Genomic DNA, 20,178 nt, shown 5'->3' with positions numbered 1-20,178 from the left:
CCATTGCATCTCCTTTGTTTGTTGTGCAGTGAAACTTTGCTCCATTTAAGCTCTACATCCGCTGAAATAAAAGCAGATTTTGTTCATGGGTAAACTGGTTCTAGTACTGAAGTGGGCATTAGCAGAGGAATCCCTACATGTGCCCTTCCTATTAACTCTAGAGGACCATATCTGCCAAAATCAACATGGAATTTCTATATGCCCTATTAATCTAGTATCATTGTGTCAATCTGGAAAGCATTTTAATAGGGGAAAGTCTCTTTTATGAGCTCTTTTGTTGTATTTTCTTGCTGGCTCGTTTTATCAACATCTGTTATGTTTATATAGCATGAATTAAAACTCAGGAATGCTGTTTGTACTTTGCTACTTTTGTTGAAAATGTAAAGTTTCAAGCTTGGCAATGTTTATGTAAATCAGTTCGCCTGACACAGCCATCATAAACAAATGATTTAAATATAACAAACACATTGTTCACAGAAGAGATGTTTGTTTTTGGATTTGGCTCTGTCCTTACCAGATTGATGAAGAGTTGCTGATACTGAGGATCTGCAGAGTATTTGTTCAGCAGCCGGTTTATCTGAGCTTCATCAGGCAGCTTCTCCACAGTCACCTGGAGGCACCAAGCAGAGAATTCATATTTTATGGGTGAAGAAATATTCAGCTATCAACCCAGATGTGCTCTTAAGGGGTAAAAATGTTCACTTACTAAGTTAGGATGCACCAAATTTATCGTATTTGGGTTTAGCTAAATACTGAACCAAAGATTTGACAGAATACCCAAAAATACGAATACAAAAAAATAACAAAATTGCATTATTTGTAAACAATGTTGTCTGAAGCTTTAAAGTCTTTAAAGGTTCCATTAGGCAGACAATCCTGCAAAATATGCTGGTATTCAGCTGAATAACAGATTCACTTTTTCTATTACTAAAGGACTGCAGGGGAAAAAAATCCATTCAGAACTGCACTTTACTACTACCACATAGCCTACCTAGCATTTTTATGGCATGCACATCTCTGTACAGTCACACATAGAAACTGATAATATTTTAAAAATGGAACTAAGGGGCCCATTTAAATTTGGCTCCTGGCCACAACCATTTTAGCTGCACTAATCTAGGGTTTAATGGTGAAATTAATTGCTGCTTTAATGCTACATAGAAGAGCAACTATTAAAGTATCACCGGTACTTAAGACCTTTCAATGGTCATTGAATCATTTATGAACCTTCAGTAACATCAGTGGGAGAGTGTGTGCATGCACAGCGAGCATTCAGCAGCTTCAGAAGAATATGTGCACGTGCACAGTGATGTCACTTCTGGTGTCGGGCACCTGAGATTACATCACTTCCTGGATGTGGCAAAAAAAAAAAAACTGCCAGTGCACTCTAAACACTGCAGCTCCCCCTGGCAAGTAACTCCCCCAGGTTGACATCTCTGGTCCTGTTTGATGATTACTTAACCCTAGGGCAGTCATTCTTTTTAAATAGGCATACTGTACTTGTGAAAACTGCCTTTCAAATGGATTTTCTGAAATATCTGCAATCCCACACAAGGTTATATAAGCTCCAATTAATGGATTGTTAATAGGAATACTACAGAGGTGTTGCTTTATTGCCCTGCTTTAGTAATGGAAGAGAGACTAAATTTCCCATTTTCTCTTGAAAATGAGAAGAATATATGGAAAACAAAACCAGAATTCTTTGCTTTTACCATAACTAAAGTGGGCCCCCCTGGGCATTCTTAATGTTTTCTCAGTACGAATGGAGATGGCAGTCTCGTATATACTGTATTTAATGACTATGCTTCTTAGGAGCATCTACCCAATTAAACACTGGCAGGTTGTGTGCAGTATCAGTATGCCAATGAGTTTGCCCCTAATGTGTCTATAATATGTATGAGCACCTACTGGTCCCACACGGGACGTCTCCCCACGTGCCCCTCTTAGAGGAGAGCCTATATACACAGAGGATCCAGTATTAGGATATAGGCATTATGGTTGAACATGACGGACGTATGTCTTTTTTCAACCCAACTTACTATGTTACTATGTTACTATGTATTAGTGTATGACACCAGCGGCCACACGTTGGATGGGCCGGGGATGGGGAGCTATAGTTTAACTACATACTGTGACATTATGGGCAAAAAACACATAAAATACACAATAGCAGATTTGTCTGCAGAATGCCTGTCACAGTAGACTACCCCTTATCCATGTTGTTTACCAACTGGACCACCAGTACTCAGTACATTGACTAATTGCCCACTGTTGTAAGCAAAGTCCCCCATAGGTGCCTGTGAGAGCTCATGTCAAAATGGGGGGTATTTTTCCCTTGAATAAATGATCCATATCACAAAGTAATTGTAATAAAAAGTAACCAGCTCATTGTTTATATGTTTGCAGACTTTTTCAAACAAAAAGCTTCTAAGTTTTCCAGTGTTACCTACTTACATAAAAATTCTAATTTGGAAAGTTTGTAAATGTATGGAATGTTTTGTTTCATTGTTTAGTGTAGAATATATAAATATATTTATACAGACATACACATATATAAAATAAAATTACAAGATATGCTGTTACCTACCTCTTGGTATTTAAGAACAGATGAGCACTGATTGTTTTCGGGGGTTTGAAATACTCTGCTGTTAGAAAGCAGCATATATAACTCCAGCCTGCATGAAAGATTTAACAACAGAATAAAATGAGAATGTGTCTGGAATATAATCATGCTTTCAGTCTGCCATTTCTATAATGAGAATACAACTTGGAGAGCTTCATGTCTCTACTTCATTCTTCCATGAATCAGTATGACCCTATAAATGTTTTTTTTTTAATTACTCTATATTACAAATGGAAAAATACAGTATTATTTAGTTGTTGTGAGGCTCAAGCCCTACCTCTAGGGGAAAGAATATTCTGCTTTCAGCACTAACAAACATTTTATTGTGTATATGACCTTGCAAAGTAAGATTGTTCAAATGTATTAATTGTTTTTTTCAGTTTCAGCAGAATCTTCAGGAAGAAAAAAAAACAGGTTTCTCTTTCAACTTTGTCATTTTTTAAAATATCTAAATTGCTCTATGCTCAAAACCCTACAGGGCACAACTCTATTCATTATACTGTATGTAAAATGTATTTCAGTTTAAAAAATGCTTATGATTGTGCTGTAATATATAAGGGGTTAAATAGTGCATCTCAGTAATAGTTGGAAATTTGACAATGAAGGGGCACGTGTCTTGCCTGTAAGGATGTGCAAGCTCTTTGCAGTTTGTGGCATTTGACTGGAAAATGTAAATATTTGATTTTCTTAATCTTAACAAAAACTTTTAAAAAAATGTGCTCTCCATTGTAAAAAGTGAACATTTAAATTTCTGTCGTTTAAAGTAGAAACTCAGCCTCATACAGTACTTATAACATTGTTTTTTTATGAGAAGGAAAAGCCTTCAGAATTTTAAACACAAGAACAACAAAAATTAGAGAGATGCAGATGAACGTGTAAAGGTGAAGGGGGGGGGCAACAGTGGCCCAAGGGAATCATACTTAATGCCTGCCATAAGCATCTCAGGGCCTTGCATCCACAGCACTTTCCAGCTTGCTTTGGAATGAATTGTGGAATTCTCTCCCTAAATCATTTGTACCAGTCGATACATTAAATAGCTTCAAGAAGGGGTCAAATGGCTTTTTAGCCAGTGAGGGAATACAGGGCCACTGAAAATAGCTCTTAGTACAAAATGATCCACAGACTGGTCTGATTGCCATGTTGGAGTCAGGAAGGGATTTTTTCCTTTCCCAAGCAAATTGGAGAGGCTCCAGAAGGGGTTTTTGCTTTCCTCTGGATCAACTATTGGTTAGGCACATTTTATATACACATAAAAGGTTGAACTTGTGGTGATGGACATGTGTCTTTTTTCATCCTAACTTACTATGTAACTATGACTAGTGATGGGCGAAATGTTTCGCCAGGCATGGATTTGCGACGAATTTCCGCGTTTCGTCATTGGTGGATTGTTTCGTGAAACGGATGAAAAAAATTAAAAAATAATAAACAGTCATGGCGTAAAAATAAATAGTCGCGCATCAAAATAGTCGCGGACAACTATTTTTTTTTACGCGCAACAGTTTTGCTGGTTTTTTCCGCCAAAGCAAAACGGGACAGATTCACTAATCACTAACTATGACACAACAGCTAGGACTTTTCCAGGGATGAATGCATGAATGCGCTCTCTCGGCTTAAACCTTTCTATCTCGCTGCTCCTTACCTCTGGAACTCTATCCCTGAATCCCTCCGTAGGGAAAACTCACCCATTCTCTTTAAGAAAAAGCTCAGCTGTTACCTTCTGGAGCACTAAAACATTATTTTGCCCAGTCCTACACTTAAGGGCAAATGTCCATACCTGGTGCACTCTTACCTTCCAATTTGTGCCTGTATGTTACCCAACCACTTAGATTGTAAGCTCTACGGGGCAGGGACCTCCTTCATACTGTGTCTCATACCACATGGCACTTATATATATATATAAACTGTATATATATATTTATTTATTGTATTTATTTATTATATCACTTGTCCTCCCTGTGTGTAATTTTGTATTCTGTAAGACTGTACAGCGCTGCGTACCCTTGTGGTGCTTTATAAATAAAGTTATACATACATACATACGTCACCCACCTCCCTCTCCTGTATGCAAAGCTCTGAGTGCATTCAAATACACTACAAATTTAGCATCAGGGTACAAGTAGCAAATAATATTATTGTCAAATACTGTCCTTTTTTGTTCTTTGCACCTTGCCTCATTTTTGTAAATAAGCCCTTAGGTCTCCCCCCTATGATATATACAGTATATATATATATATATATATATATATATATATATATATATATATATATATATTTAGTCATGCTCCACAGTACAAAGTGGAAACATATTAGGACCTTTCTAGCATTTACAGTCTCTGTTTCTGCAGATGAAAGAAAAGCAGAGCTGAATAAACCCCATCACTAATGCTTGGTGTTTCAATTACTGCAAATATGCAGAGTCTGTACAATTTCAACATTTTTTCAACCATATCTACTTTGGAATAATACAACACATAGGATGTTGATGTGAGTTGTAAGTAATGAAACCCTTCTGGGACAGTGGATTGGCTACAGGTTGGGCAGTCCTGTAAAACCATTTATTACTCTTCAAACCTGCAAATCTTTTGGTATGCTCATATGATTATTAGAGCGCTTTTTGCAGTCAGGAGCACCTTAAAGATGTAATTTAGATATACTGTATAGTGAATAGAGTACCCCTGTTATAAAACATAAGCATATTATAAGTCACCGAGAAGCTTCATGACCATATAAAAGTGTGAGGCCAAAGGCCAAGTGCTTTTACAGGTCATGCAACTCTAAGGTGACAAAATATCCTCATATTTTACAACATGGGGTACATTATTTATTATAATATACAAGTTTAATTAAGAAATTAATCACTGAGCACCGATTCTAGCTAAATAATTTACACAAAAGTGGATCAGGGGACATGGTAAAGAAGAACCCACTGATGTAGATAACACAAATCACACCAGACAAACAAATCTTACAGTATGTATTAAAAAGCAATTATCAGACCAATAGTATTCTAAATCTTTGTTAGTAATTTTATATACCAAGTCAAGTCGTAAGGAACAAACTATTGCCTTATATTTACTATAAAAGAAGTATACAAACAACAAATTGAATTCTTGGAAAAGCAGCAGCGTTCGTTTCTCTTTATGTTTCTGTTCTTTGCTTCAAATGAATTGTACAACTCTAAGCAATTTTCCATTGAGAATTATGGAAAGTGTTTCTGGAAACAGAAGATCATTCTGGCTTCTCCATAAAGCAAATACAAACAGAAAAAGGAAATGGGATATTTATGGCAAAAATGTAAGAATGTGGCACTGTAACACAGTAGAAAGGATATGTTTAACTTTGGGGAGAAATCAAGGAATGCCTGTGTTTTGCATAGTAATGACAATGTTCCATGGAGGTGTTAACACATCATCAGAATTCTGTTCTTCACTTCATCATCTCTAACATGGCACATAAAATATGTCTAGCACATCATTGTGGCAGAGTCAAGTGCAAGGTCAGTGATTAGCATTAGATTCCCATTGGTCACATTAGCTTCCTCTGTTTGGGTTTAACAAGGATGAAAGCCCTTAAGTCATGGATCACATTACTAGGCTGCCTTGGCTATAAGCTGACGAGTTACACACTGATGAAAAATGCACATAATTATATAATTACTATTCCTGTGCCCATCTATCACAATGTGTGGTAATTAGGCAGCAAACAGATCATGTCTGGGGCATTAATTAGAGGGAGTGAATTGTTCTACTTTATAAAGTATGGCAAACATATAGAATTATACCTAAACAGAAAATGTTTCCTGTTGGGACCATGTTAGAATATAAAGGTTGATGATAAATTCTGCTTTTTATTAATGTGGCACAGTCATAAGTTTCAATGACCAATAATTATTTGAGGCCTTTTGTATAAATAAACTACCTGGGGCTATAAAATGCATTGTATGTATTGTATTAACTAAATTATTAATTCAAGAGGAATTATAAGACCTAAAGGTCTTGGTAGCCTTTTTTCAATATCAGTAATGGTTAGGCAGAATGAATATATACAGACAGAGCTAAGGTAAAGTCTATAATGGATACAACTCCCTTAGATACAACAAAAAAAGGCAGAAAACAAAGCAGCCATACACAAAGACAATTATGAGAAAATTATTCATACGTTGACTTTAGAATAATTGAAAGGTGAAATCACTGGCTTGGCACCCCAGTAATCCAAAATCTTCTGCCCTTTTCAGCCTCTTGTATACGAAATTTAACTATCTTGGGTATATGGCTTGGGAGAGACATGCTGCCAATTATTTTTAATTTCCCAGGTAGTCCCTGTGTGGTTTGGGGTGAGCATATGCACAGTACAGAGTTTCTATTCCATGCATGTATCTTGAAATTAAGCCTCTAAAAGGACTACATGGGAGATGAATATGGACTTAATTTTGGAGAGCCATGCATCCACAACTTACTGGGCGGGCAGTTATTTTACCTTTCATTATAAAAACTTTATTATGCTGTAGCTTAGTTTACTAGCAATTATATGTATATATATATATATATATATATATATATATATATACAATACACATTACCCCAGCACTCAAGAAAAACTTAAAAACTAATCTTGCACACACTGAAAGAAAAATGTCTGCATTTAGTGAAAAGAGACACATTTAGTTAGATGGTTTGTACAAAGTACTGTATGCATAAGCTGACTCAGAGTCCTTGCATCAGTCCTAACCTAGCGAAAGCTTATGTGTATACTATATAATACAAGCCACTCACCTACGTGCACCCAATTAGTTTTGATTGAATCATGGGATGAGCTGCATTTTTTGGATATACAGGTATGGGATCCCTTATCCGGAAACCCGTTATCCAGAAAGCTCCGAATTATGGAATGCCCGTCTCCCATAGACTCCATTTTAATCAAATAATTCAGAATTTTAAAACTGATTTCCCTTTTCTCTGTAGTAATAAAACAGTATCTTGTAATTGATCCCAACTAAGATACAAATAATCCTTATTGGATGCAAAACAATCCTATTGGATTTAATTGCAGTTTTATTGATTCTTTGGTAGACTTAAGGTATGGAGATCCAAATTACAGAAAGACCCCTTATCCGGAATACCCTTGGTCCCGAGCATTCTGGATAACGGGTCCTATACCTGTATATATATATATATATTCGTTTTATTTTACTGCAATTCCAATATCTGAAGTTTGACCTAAACTAATAGCCATAGGCACACAACTTACAGTACTTTATTTAGTTCATAGTTCAGCCCTTCTATTGATTCGGATTTAGATTCTAATCTTCCATGGGTAGAATTTGAAAGAGAACCGCTAGGGTACCAGGAGTAATAATTAGACCATCTCCAGGCCCGGATTTGTGGAGAGGCTACAAAGGCCAGGGCCTAGGGTGGCATAAATTTTGCTCAAGGACGGAGCAATGGTGACCTCTCGCAGGGGAGGTTTCGCACATGCATGCAGGGGGCAACTAACGGGGGCGGCCTCAGGGCGCCCAGAACACAAATCCGGTGCTGAGCATCTTCCCCTCTCCTTAACTCCTTTCCCCACTGGCTCTTTCCACTTTTAATGTCTTAAATTACAGTTAAGAATGGAATGGAATGGAATTATCTCTTGTGAAAAAGGACATGTTAATAAGGACAGCATCAAATAACTGGATGATTAGGACAGGATGATAAAATGATTATATAATCATATAAGCTGATTGTATAGTGCTGGGAATCATATTCTTCTATGATGAAGGATAAGGATATATTAAGTATACATACATATAGATTTTTCCTGAATCAGTATTAATATTCTTGTACCTCTTGATAGTTTTGGAGAAGCAACTACTGAAATAATGTCAGATCATTAACATTACCCAACCTCAAATACAATTTCAACAGTATGGGAGAGAGACACAAATAGCTCTGTTAATTTAAGCCTTCTGTAGGCAAAGTGCTTGCTTGCTCCTGCTGTATCCCAACTATAGCTCCTCGGATCTTGGCTGTTGGACAGAGCTGGGCGTTACATTTCATTAAAAGAGTCTGTGCATGAATTAAGTGCAAGGAAATAATTTGCTTCTAGCAGACCTGCAATAAATTGAGCAAACATGCTTACCATCCTTCATTTATATATGTGCCAAAATATACACTAGTAGTTACCTCTTTAAATAAATGTATAACATTCGAGCCATTTTATGTAATTTACTGAAATGCACCTGTTTAGTACTAAGCTGTAACCTTTCTGTGGTCCCTGCACTCCCGGCTCTCAGAATGTAGAATACTCTTGGTGGGGGTGGTGATGTTGCTGAATAGAACATATAACTATACAGTTAAACTGGTACAAACGTTTTTCTTTATTCTGGACCACCAGAGTAGAACTAACTTTTATTGCAAACAAATATAGGTCTGATCCATGCCTTTTATTAAACTGAAGTCAACTTTAAATGCACTCATTCTTGGCCCATTCATGACTATTAGTTTTCCAGGAAATTATACTAAGCGGGTGCATAGTTTTTAATCAAGGTCTTATTTCATTTTGTTAACCGCTACCTTGCAGTTTTATATTACAAAATCTATACGGAATTTAAAAAAACAGCATCTGGCTTGTGAATCTAAATTCAAAGGCAACACTTTCAGGTTTTACTTAACAAAATACATTAAAATGCTATGTAATAACACTATAAACAGTAGCAAAAAGTCAGGCAGTGCTTATTGTATGAAAAAAATGTACCATGCTATATATATAGAGAGAGACAAAGAGAGAGAGAGAACATAAACTGTATATTATTATTTAAAAAGGGAAGACTTTAAGCATACTGCCTGCTATTGACTGTTTAAAATAATACAATCTCTCCAGGCAAACATGTTGCTAACATCATTGAGCCCAAGTGTCACTCATGATATGATATGGTACAGTTATGTCTCAAGCAATACAAAGATGTATAATAAAATTACAAAGAGTTGCAATCTATTACATTTACATCACCAAGGCTTCCCTAGAAACATTTAGTTACATAGTTACATAGGGTTGAAAAAAAACCAGAGTCCATCAGGTTCAACCCATCCAAGTGAACCTAGCACACACAAACCCATACTGACCTATCTATACACTCACATACAGACCCATACTGACCTATCTATACACTCACATACACAAACCCATACTGACCTATCTATCCACTCACATACAGACCCATACTGACCTATCTATACACTCACATACAGACCCACACTGACCTATCTATACACTCACATACACAAACCCATACTGACCTATCTATATACTCACATACAGACCCATACTGACCTATCTATACACTCACATACAGACCCACACTGACCTATCTATCCACTCACATACAGACCCATACTGACCTATCTATACACTCACATACAGACCCATACTGACCTATCTACAGGGCCGGATTTAAGTTCTTGGCGCCCCGAGGCCGCCCCCGCCCCCCCCCCAGAAGTGCGCATGCGCAATCGCACGGCGCCCTCTCCCCCCGAGTGCGCATGCGCGATCAATGCGCATGTGCAATCACACATTTAAACTCCCATACAGAGCAGTGGGGAGAGGTCCCGACTGCTCCGTATGGGAGCCAAATTTAAAAATTCTGTTGCGGCGGGGCGGCATGCCGCCCCTAAACTTGTGCCGCCCTAGGCCCGGGCCTTTGTGGCCTCTCCACAAATCCGGGCCTGCCTATCTATACACTCACATACAGACCCACACTGACCTATCTATCCACTCATATACAGACCCATACTGACCTATCTATACACTCACATACAGACCCACACTGACCTATCTATACACTCACATACAGACCCATACTGACCTATCTATACACTCACATACAGACCCACACTGACCTATCTATATACTCACATACAGACCCATACTGACCTATCTATCCACTCACATACAGACCCATACTGACCTATCTATCCACTCACATACAGACCCATACTGACCTATCTATACACTCACATACAGACACATACTGACCTATCTATACACTCACATACAGACCCATACTGACCTATCTATACACTCACATACAGACCCATACTGACCTATCTATACACTCACATACAGACCCATACTGACCTATCTATATACTCACATACAGACCCATACTGACCTATCTATACACTCACATACAGACCCATACTAACCTATCTATACACTCACATACAGACCCATACTGACCTATCTATACACTCACATACAGACCCATACTAACCTATCTATACACTCACATACAGACCCATACTGACCTATCTATACACTCACATACATAAACCCATACTGACCTATCTATACACTCACATACAGACCCATACTGACCTATCTATCCACTCACATACAGACCCATACTGACCTATCTATCCACTCACATACAGACCCATACTGACCTATCTATACACTCACATACAGACCCATACTGACCTATCTATACACTCACATACAGACCCATACTGACCTATCTATACACTCACATACAGACCCACACTGACCTATCTATCCACTCACATACAGACCCATATTGACCTATCTATACAATCATCAATACTAACTGTAGATATTAGTATCACAATAGCCTTGGATACTATGCTTGTTCAAGAACTCATTCAGGCACCTCTTTAAGGCATTAACAGAATCTGCCATTACCACATCACTAGGAAGGGCATTCCCCAACCTCACTGCCCTCACCATGAAAAAACCCCTACACTGCTTCAAATAAAAGTTCTGTTCCTCTAATCTAAAGGGGGGGCCTCTGGCGCGAGGATTGTTTTTATGGGAAAAAAGAACACCCCCCATCTGCCTATAATCCCCTCTAATGTACTTGTACAGAGTAATCATGTCCCCTCACAAGCATCTTTTTTCCAGACAAAACAACCCCAACAGTGACAGTCTAACTTTATAGTTTAAATCTTCCATCCCCTTAACCAGTTTGGAGTTTGGAGCCCAAACTGCACTGCATACTCAAGGGGAGGCCTTACCAGGGACCTATAAAGGGGCAAAATTATGTTCTCATCCCTTGAGTCAATGCCCTTTTTTATACAAGACAGCACTTTATTTGCTTTAGTAGCCACAGAATGGCATTGCCTGGAATTAGACAACATGTTATCTGCAAAAAACCCCAGATCGTTCTCCTTTAAGGATCCCCCCAGCACACTACCATTTAGTAGTGACTTATAATATCTCTGAATATTGTCATGGTATCATTAAAATAGAGTAAAAATATTAGCCAATTAATCAGTAACAAACCATTAATAAATATTGGTGAATATTATAAAATACCAAATTATTATATAATCAATACTGCATGTTAACATTTTTGAATAAATATTATTTAAAAAACACTATTATTTGAACACCTGTTTCTGAATGCAGCTGTATGGTTAGAAATGTTCTCTTTACATATTCAGTGAGGCTGTGAGCACGGTATCCAGTTAAAACTTGCCTAAGATTGCACAGAATAATTGCAAAATCAATAAGTTACATAATGCAAGAGTTCTCCTTGATTTTCAGTATGCAGTGGCCATTCATGGTAGCCATGTATTTTACCCTGCTGCACTGATCTCATGGTTAAGCCAAGGTAGAGGATGGTATCAGTGTACAGCCCCCATATATCGTAAATACATTTATTTCCCATCTATCCTTTATCAAAGATGCAAGAAGCAATTTGTTATGCCTAAATATTTTACAGTACCCACTATGTAGGTGAAATGTCCTGATAAGTACAATTATTACTTATTATGTGTCTAAATATGATAAGGTGAGTGACAATGTTGCTGCTGCAATACTTTGGGTGGAATGTATATTCCCTCAAAGAAGAGAATGGTCCTGGGAAAAAATCTGTGCACACTGCAATATCCTTTTTCATAAATATAAATAATCACCACAAAAATGCACAACTACCAGACAAGCACAAATAATGTATGAACCCAATCTGTCCTGCTCAGTGTACTGTAAATAACCCTTAAATAGGGAATTTGTACAGGTAGACAATATATTTTATGGTATATTTCTCCCCATACAAACTCCTTACTTAAGGGTTATATACATTATGCAGCCTCCTTACACTGGACTGTCTCTGAGCAGGGCAAGTTGGGGAACATTTTCTTGCCTGGCTGCAGCTTTTTAATTGGAGAATCAAACATTGCAGTCAAATTTAATATCCCAGACATACCAGGAATCTAGCTTGCCTGTTTGACCAAAGGAAACATTAAATTACTTTAATAACCTTTCATAAAACACAATATATATATATATAGATATATATATATATATATAATTATATATATATATACAGCTCTTGATATCAATTGTTTTTAGATTAAGATATGTTGCTGTATAATACAGCTTCAAGATTTCAATTTTGTCATATTTTCTAAACGGAAAAGCCTTCAATTTACTTTGTGCTGTGTGACATCCCCTCTTTACTGCAATGAAAGCATGTGTTATTTAAACAATGTGGTTTGCATTTCGTGTTCCCATGGATCATCATGAAAATGTTTGCTTCAGCAGCGGTGTCATTATTGTGCCTAGTAACAGCTGCTGTGCATCATGTAAGCTTGTGCAAAACAAGTGTACGTGCTTTTACTTTCTGTAAGGCTTACTCATATATATCATACATCAATCTGCTCACTTGTAGTTGTCAGCAAAATACTGATGAAATGAAAACATATATTTATATTGCAACTGAATTAAAAGTAAACATGTGTAAGAGCACTCACATATAATATAAAACCACCCCAATAATGCAGAAGGAATACACAACAATTCACATGACTGTGCAGGGTCAAGAAAGCTTACCTTCTAAGCAACACCTATACCCCCCATCACACCTCCTTGGAGGCAATAAGGAAAGGTCACAGTTTTATTAACAATCCGTAATAATAAAAATAGAGGGTAAAACCTATACACTCCCTACACTTAATACTTGCCCACAGAAAAACACCAAAAGGCGACTACCTGCCATGTTGGGGAAGGAAGAGGAAGTGAGAACAGGCAAACCAAAGAACCTCCTTCACACTCCCTCATCAACCTTGGCACACTTGTGCTTCCAGCCTAGCTGTGAAAAATTATATACTGTCTCACTTATCTCTACCCTTTTATTATCTATCTCAATAAAATATAGGGATGGGAGGGTGGTATGATGTCTGGCCAGCCCCACTTTCTGTCCCACTTCTTATCCCTTTCAGTCTCCTTCTCCTATCTCAAATTTCTCTCTACCTCACCACTGACCTATTGCCCCTACATAAAGTTTCATCCACCTGTCATTCAGTTCCTGGGCAGTCCCTTCCTAACACAATCAAGGGTTCTTACCCTTAACTACTTTATTCAGAGCCCCATAACCATGACATCTGATTAAGTTGCACTGCTTTGAAATATTCCAATATTAACTAGCTTCAGTCTCCCTATATCTATACAGAAAACTGAAGTACTCTAAATGAAAAATGGTAAAATCCCATGATAAACATAATATAAATATAAATACAAATCTATAAATCTATATAGAACACAGCTCATTCTTCATATGACAAAAATCTAATTTTTATGAGAAAATTCTTATTTAGGTTTCATCATTTAGGCCCATTAGAGTTTCACATGAAACAAATCCAAATGGTTTCCCCCTAGTATAGTCTTAGATATTGTAATCCTCTGGGTGAATACCACGAATGAGTTCTAAGCCTGGTACTTTATTTCTCTTATTACAATGAATCAAATCAAAGTGCCTAGTTTCATTTTTTTAATATTCTTTTGAATGTATCTTTGCTTTCTAAAGATCTCATATTCAGAGCTGTCAGAACAGTGCATTTTAGTAGTGAACCTCTGTGAGAAATTCCATGACCTAGGCAGTCAGAAAAAAGGAAAGGAAAATATTCATAAAATAGATGTGATGTATGTAATTATAAACTACTAGGGAAATTAATGAAAAACATACAAAAAGTTAGTTTTAGCAGAAAGGAATAAAAGTAATTTGCTTTTTGGATAATCAGAAAGTTTAGCAAGTAATACACAAGGAAATGCAAATTATACTCAGAAGATCAATATAGTAGGGCAGCAAAAATGATAATACCATTGAAATGGTGACCACATATCTTTCTATGCATGTCTAAATTAGAATGAAAAGAATGCTGCATAATATTTCACCAGTGTTATACTGGCTTACCCTTAAATTCTGGGAATTCTACCACTTCCACTATATCTGTCTGCACATCACATAATTTGTGCAACTGGGCAGTAGGTTAGATCTTATCGGTATAGGATCCCTTATCCATAAACCAGATATCAAGTCCTTTTAAAGCAAATAATTCTATTTTTTATTAATTATTTTCTTATGTAATAATAACACAGTAACTTGTACTTGATGGTAACTAAGCTGCATGAATCCATATTGATAGAAAAACTATCCTACTGGCTTTATTTAATGTTGAAAATAATTTTTAGCAGACTTAAGGTATGGAGATAAAAAATATTACATACCAGGATAACCCCAGGTCCTGAGCATTCTGGATAATAGATCCTATACCTGTATTTGCTTTTTATAGTGCGAGTATGATATGATAACATAAAGCTGTGTAATATTCTTATAACATAACCCTACATTCTTAATCCTATTACTATTTATTACTGCCTAATAAAGTAGCAAATTAGCTTTGAGAAGTAGAAGAAACAGTATAAAGGATGTCTTTTGGTTCATTTTGCATTAAAACAACCAGAAGACAATGTTTCTAGTGAAGAAAATACAGTCATCGGGCAATAAAAGGTACCATGGGCAGAACAAAGTTACCTGAAATTATACTACTCATGTAAAGTGTGGTGATGCTGGAAGGATAAGTTGATAATTTGTGAATGAGAATGTAATGTATTGTAGGAGACTGGTTAATAGAGTTTAGGAAACTATCTGACTATGCTTAAGAGAGAGAGATATGGGAAACCAATAAGTAGAATGTTAATGTAATTCACAATCCAGTCAGTCAGATATCCTAAAACTTTCCCAGTGTGTGGCCCAATTTAGTAATGGTGAACCAAAGAGATCATGTAAGTGATGTCAAGTAAATCAATCAATGAAATGTGAAGTCATTTATGTATTCTGTATGTTTCTTGTTATATTTTTGCTCTACCCTGGTCATTTCAATATATAAATCTGAGTTCCCTAATATATTTCATATGCTTATAATTACCAGTAATATTACATGGCGGCAGTTCTTAAAGGTTGCTATTTATTTTTATTCCTAGCAGGAATGAAAAAGGCACTATACTGTTAAATATAGTTTGAATATTTTTTTTCAATTAATGAAAATTAAAACATTTTTTTCCATGCAAACATTTTTTCAAGTAACTGTTTTCCCATTATTTATAGGATTGTTATAGTAGGATTCAAAAAGTCATCAAAAATGGCATGGTACCATGTTTATCTCACTGTTTACTCTTTTTCTGCCATTTGCTCCCACTGACACAGAAACTTAAGCTCCAGAATGAAGCACAAGGACCTGTACTTTCCTGATGAAGACAGTGCTGCCTGTAAGTGCTGTATTCATGAGGGCAGGCTTGGGGGTCAGTCCTGGCATTCGCTTCTTAGGTCCCTGAGGACTTAAAACTTGGTACAACTATCAAATCTCCTTCCCACCCTGAGTCTTTGTGGCCTTCCCACAAACCTGGGCCTCTAGGGAAGGGACATATGTGTTGCACATTCTGCCACCTACCCATGTAAAAGGGAATTTTTACATTATGTAGAATTAATCCAACATGAAGTGCAGAGTGCAGCAAATCCCCAGGCACCAGTGCTGGGTAAATGAGCACTAAGGGGCATAATACTGCATCCCTTAGTGCTCTAGCACTAGTGTAAGACATTGATAAATGACCCCTAAAAATACATTTTCACAAAAAGTAGTAAATTGCAGGAAAAACAAGGAATAAGGTCAAGTGTTAGTAAATCTGCTGTAAACATGCTCTCTAAATACCTTCAGGGCACTGCCATTGCCTGGTGGCCTGCAGCCAAAATAGAATTCACGAGAAGAGAGATTAATCTGCTAACATCACCTAACCTTAGAAGTCAATCTGTACTTCAATAAATATAGAATACATGTATGTATTTAAAAATATGGAAATATTTAAAGTAATGTTTTTTTCCCATTATTGTAGAGGCTGCTGTAATTTGATTCCAACATACTGCTGAATTTAAACAGTCTCATTTGGGAGCATTGTTTAATCACTCTAATTTAAATAAGTATTATAATCAACATTTTTGTATTACTCGATTACACTAATTTAATTATACTGATTGAATGGACTCATTTATGGCAAACCTCGGTTAAACACAATATAGATAGGATTATATTAAATGCAAGTAGCATAAAATATTACAGTGCTAAAAAGAACTTGAAATGGAACAATGAAGAAATAAAAAAAGCAATATCATTTGAACTGCCCATTATCTCTATAATTATTCCTTTCTTCTTTGGAGTTCAAGGAGCAAAAGAAAGTATTACCAAGGCTGAGTAGTCATCATAAAGTAAAATATTTTCCAATTTTACACAGACAATATGGTAAAAATGATTCTTAGGAGTTTAGAGAATAAACTCTGCCATGTCTAAAGTAATTCTGGGCATTCATTATCACAATACATTATTAGCCACTTGATTGATAAAATTCACATTAGCAGAAATGTATGTGCAAATTATTTTTTAATTATCTTTTTCAGTGTTAGAGATATTAAAGTGGCCTTACATGAAGGCTTTCGCCTTTTTGATTAGCCTTAATCGAGCCCTTTAACACCTTATTCCTTCTGATCTTGCTTTCCTGCATGCTAGAGGGTAGAGACTCAGAGGGAATGGTAGAAAACTTTAGGGCTCTGATATCTTAGTAGCATTATTTATACTGGCTTCTTGTGGTAGTTTCTGGTTATTGTAAAGTATCTTATAAATAATAAATAGCGAAGAGAGAATGCATGGCTTGTTAGTTTTATAGAACATCTCCTCACTGTATATTTTTGCTTTCACACAGCACAGATAAATGATAGGCACCATCAATATTTTTCCCTGGTGGTCATAAGAAAATAATACTGTTGTATTTATCATGAGCTACAACAGAAACTCAGCCCAGGTTTTCAAGCTATGATAATTGAGAGTGACTGGTCTGTTAACTCAATGCAATGAGGGAAAGTTATAAAAGGCACAACATTTGTGTAGCTATAGCATTCTATAGAACCAATAAGATATTGGCTTTGAATCAAGTGACCTGCTGGTTGGTTGCTAAAGGTGATGACCTGTAGAACACAGGCATCTTAGCCTGTGTTTTAGATTTCGGCCCCCTTATGCGATTGAGTTTAACACCCCTGGCCTATAGCAAACTTTGCACCTGTTCTTGCTTAACTTCATCTAACTGAAAGATGGAATGTACAATATAGGTGAAATGATGCAATTACAGGAAGGCATTATTTTTTCAGTTAACAAACAATTGGTGTAACATTCCTTCTCCTTTAAGTTTTTTAATTCATAGGTGTTCAGTAATTTGCCCCTTGCTGCCCCTGTCAAGTTTTTCTTTTGCTTGACTGGCCAGGCCCCCTTTTGAAATCTCTTGTCATAAGGGGGCCTGGCCACGAACGTTAAGCACATTGCATAAGTTACGCAATCAAAACGCAATTTACGTAACTTTCGCAAAAAACTTGCCTAGAAACGTAAGTACTGTAACTTGCGTATCAAGCAAAAGATTGCAGAGAATCTTGACAGAGGCAGGTGGCCCTGTTAGTTTGCGTTATATGTGGTCTGTTTTATACCTGCTGGTGTGTGTTATATCTGGTGTGTGTTGTAACTGATCTCTGTTATATCTGGTGTGTGTTGCATACGTTATTCCACTTACACAAAGACAAAGGTAAAGCTACTTTCTAGAAAATTTCTAAAATCGCTTATACCCATTCGAACATTTTACACTTAGCAGTTACATAACAGTCCTGTCATCACACTGGTGTTCCAGGGTTCCAGTGTGCAACGGGCAACCAAAGACAATTTATGAAGATAATCATACCAACATGGCCCACTCACATGGTGTTGATTAAGTGCAGCAAGTTTGGTAAGCAAATTAAACTTCAAAAATAAAGTGAATAATTTAAAGTGGGATTGATGGCAACAGGAATTATATATTCTGTAGGACTGGGTGACTTTCATATCAAAGCGATAGTTCTAATCATTGGCTTCACTTTTATATGCTGTAACTATGCTTCTTTAAAGGAAAACTATACCCTCAAACAATGTATAAATATATATTGCATAAAACAGCTCATATGTAAAAGCCTATTTCATCTAAATAAACCATTTTCATAAAATTATACTTTTTTAGTAGTATGTGCCTTTGGGTAATCTTCAATAGAGAATTGCCATTTTAAGTACTAATGGCCAGCCCGTGGAATAATACGAGTCACGGTGCACAAAAACAAACCAAGGGCACACATACATTTTAGGTCACATCAGCCAATTAATGGACAAATTCTGTCTTTTATTCCCACACTGCTTCCTTTTACAGTTAGAGCTGCATTATTTCCTGTCAGGTGATCTCTGAGGGAGCACACAGCCCATAACTAATTTACTGGCGAGATTCTTTAATAGGCCACTAAATATGATATAAACTATCTGTTGGTTAAGTATGCATTCTGGGGGTATAGATTTCCATTTAAGGTATTTGGATTTTGTTTCTCACAGGATTACTGATCTAAATCTGTACTATTTATATATAGAAAGATGTTAAAATGTATTAATAGATTGTTTTTTTCTCTAATTCCTATAATTCCTAAGGTAAAATACTGTATATTATTATCTGGTGAAATAAAGCTGCTGCTGTATTACTGTAAGTGAACTTTATGCATAAGCTGCTTCTGCTTCATGTTTAGTCTAAAAGTAACAGACAAAGCAGTAATCTCTGTGTACAGCAAATCATTTCAGAAATAAAAATTGCAATATATTATATATTTAAACTCATGTATGAAAGTGCCCAAGAAAAATATAAATAAAACGGGCAGAAAGTGCATCCAACAACACTCACTCACCCAACAATAACTACTTCCACTAAATACAAGTGGGGACAAAGGAAATTGTTTGGCTACAGTATAAAGTGCATTTCATTTACAGCTGCATTTTACACTATGAAGTCTATTTATCAAAATTAGAATTTTTATTGTTTTTCTAACTTGAATTAACCCCAAAACTTACCTAATTTGAATGTGTGCTTACTTGTTAAGAAAAACTTGAATATAAACAGTTTAAAACCATGAAAAAACTAGAATGTGGCAAATTAACATTCTCATCATTTATTATTATTTTATTTTTTTTTGCTTAATGCGTATTTTATTGATAAAAATATATACAAGGTACATTTTATATTCTCATAATTTTTAATGTGTCTACAAGCTCTCCAAAATTTTTAAAAAATTGCTTACATTTTGCTAAGACAACTTGCATTGACTTCTACATAAACTCGCAAGCTTTTAGGGGCAGAAGTTTTACGTTAAAGTTTTTTTTACCTTATAAATGCAGAATATT

General features: G+C 36.3%; 1 protein-coding gene across 3 annotated transcripts in view; it reads right to left on the bottom strand.

Annotated features, from left to right (window-relative positions):
• LOC100488828 (chloride channel protein D-Like) overlaps window positions 1-20,178 on the bottom strand; it is a 71,071-nt gene that overhangs the window by 7,662 nt on the left and 43,231 nt on the right. For all 3 annotated transcript variants that reach the window (XM_002934109.5, XM_031903794.1, XM_031903793.1), the window contains 2 exons: window positions 2,588-2,675; window positions 515-610 (listed from right to left, as the gene is read on the bottom strand). In XM_002934109.5, coding sequence (XP_002934155.3) covers window positions 515-610; window positions 2,588-2,675 — 184 coding nt within the window. The remainder of the gene's footprint in view (window positions 1-514; window positions 611-2,587; window positions 2,676-20,178) is intronic.

This window comes from Xenopus tropicalis, chromosome 6 (genome assembly GCF_000004195.4).
Source record: "Xenopus tropicalis strain Nigerian chromosome 6, UCB_Xtro_10.0, whole genome shotgun sequence".
NCBI lineage: Eukaryota > Metazoa > Chordata > Amphibia > Anura > Pipidae > Xenopus > Xenopus tropicalis.
The sequence above is the reverse complement of the archived record's forward strand: the minus strand, read 5'-3'. Positions and strand labels throughout refer to the sequence as shown.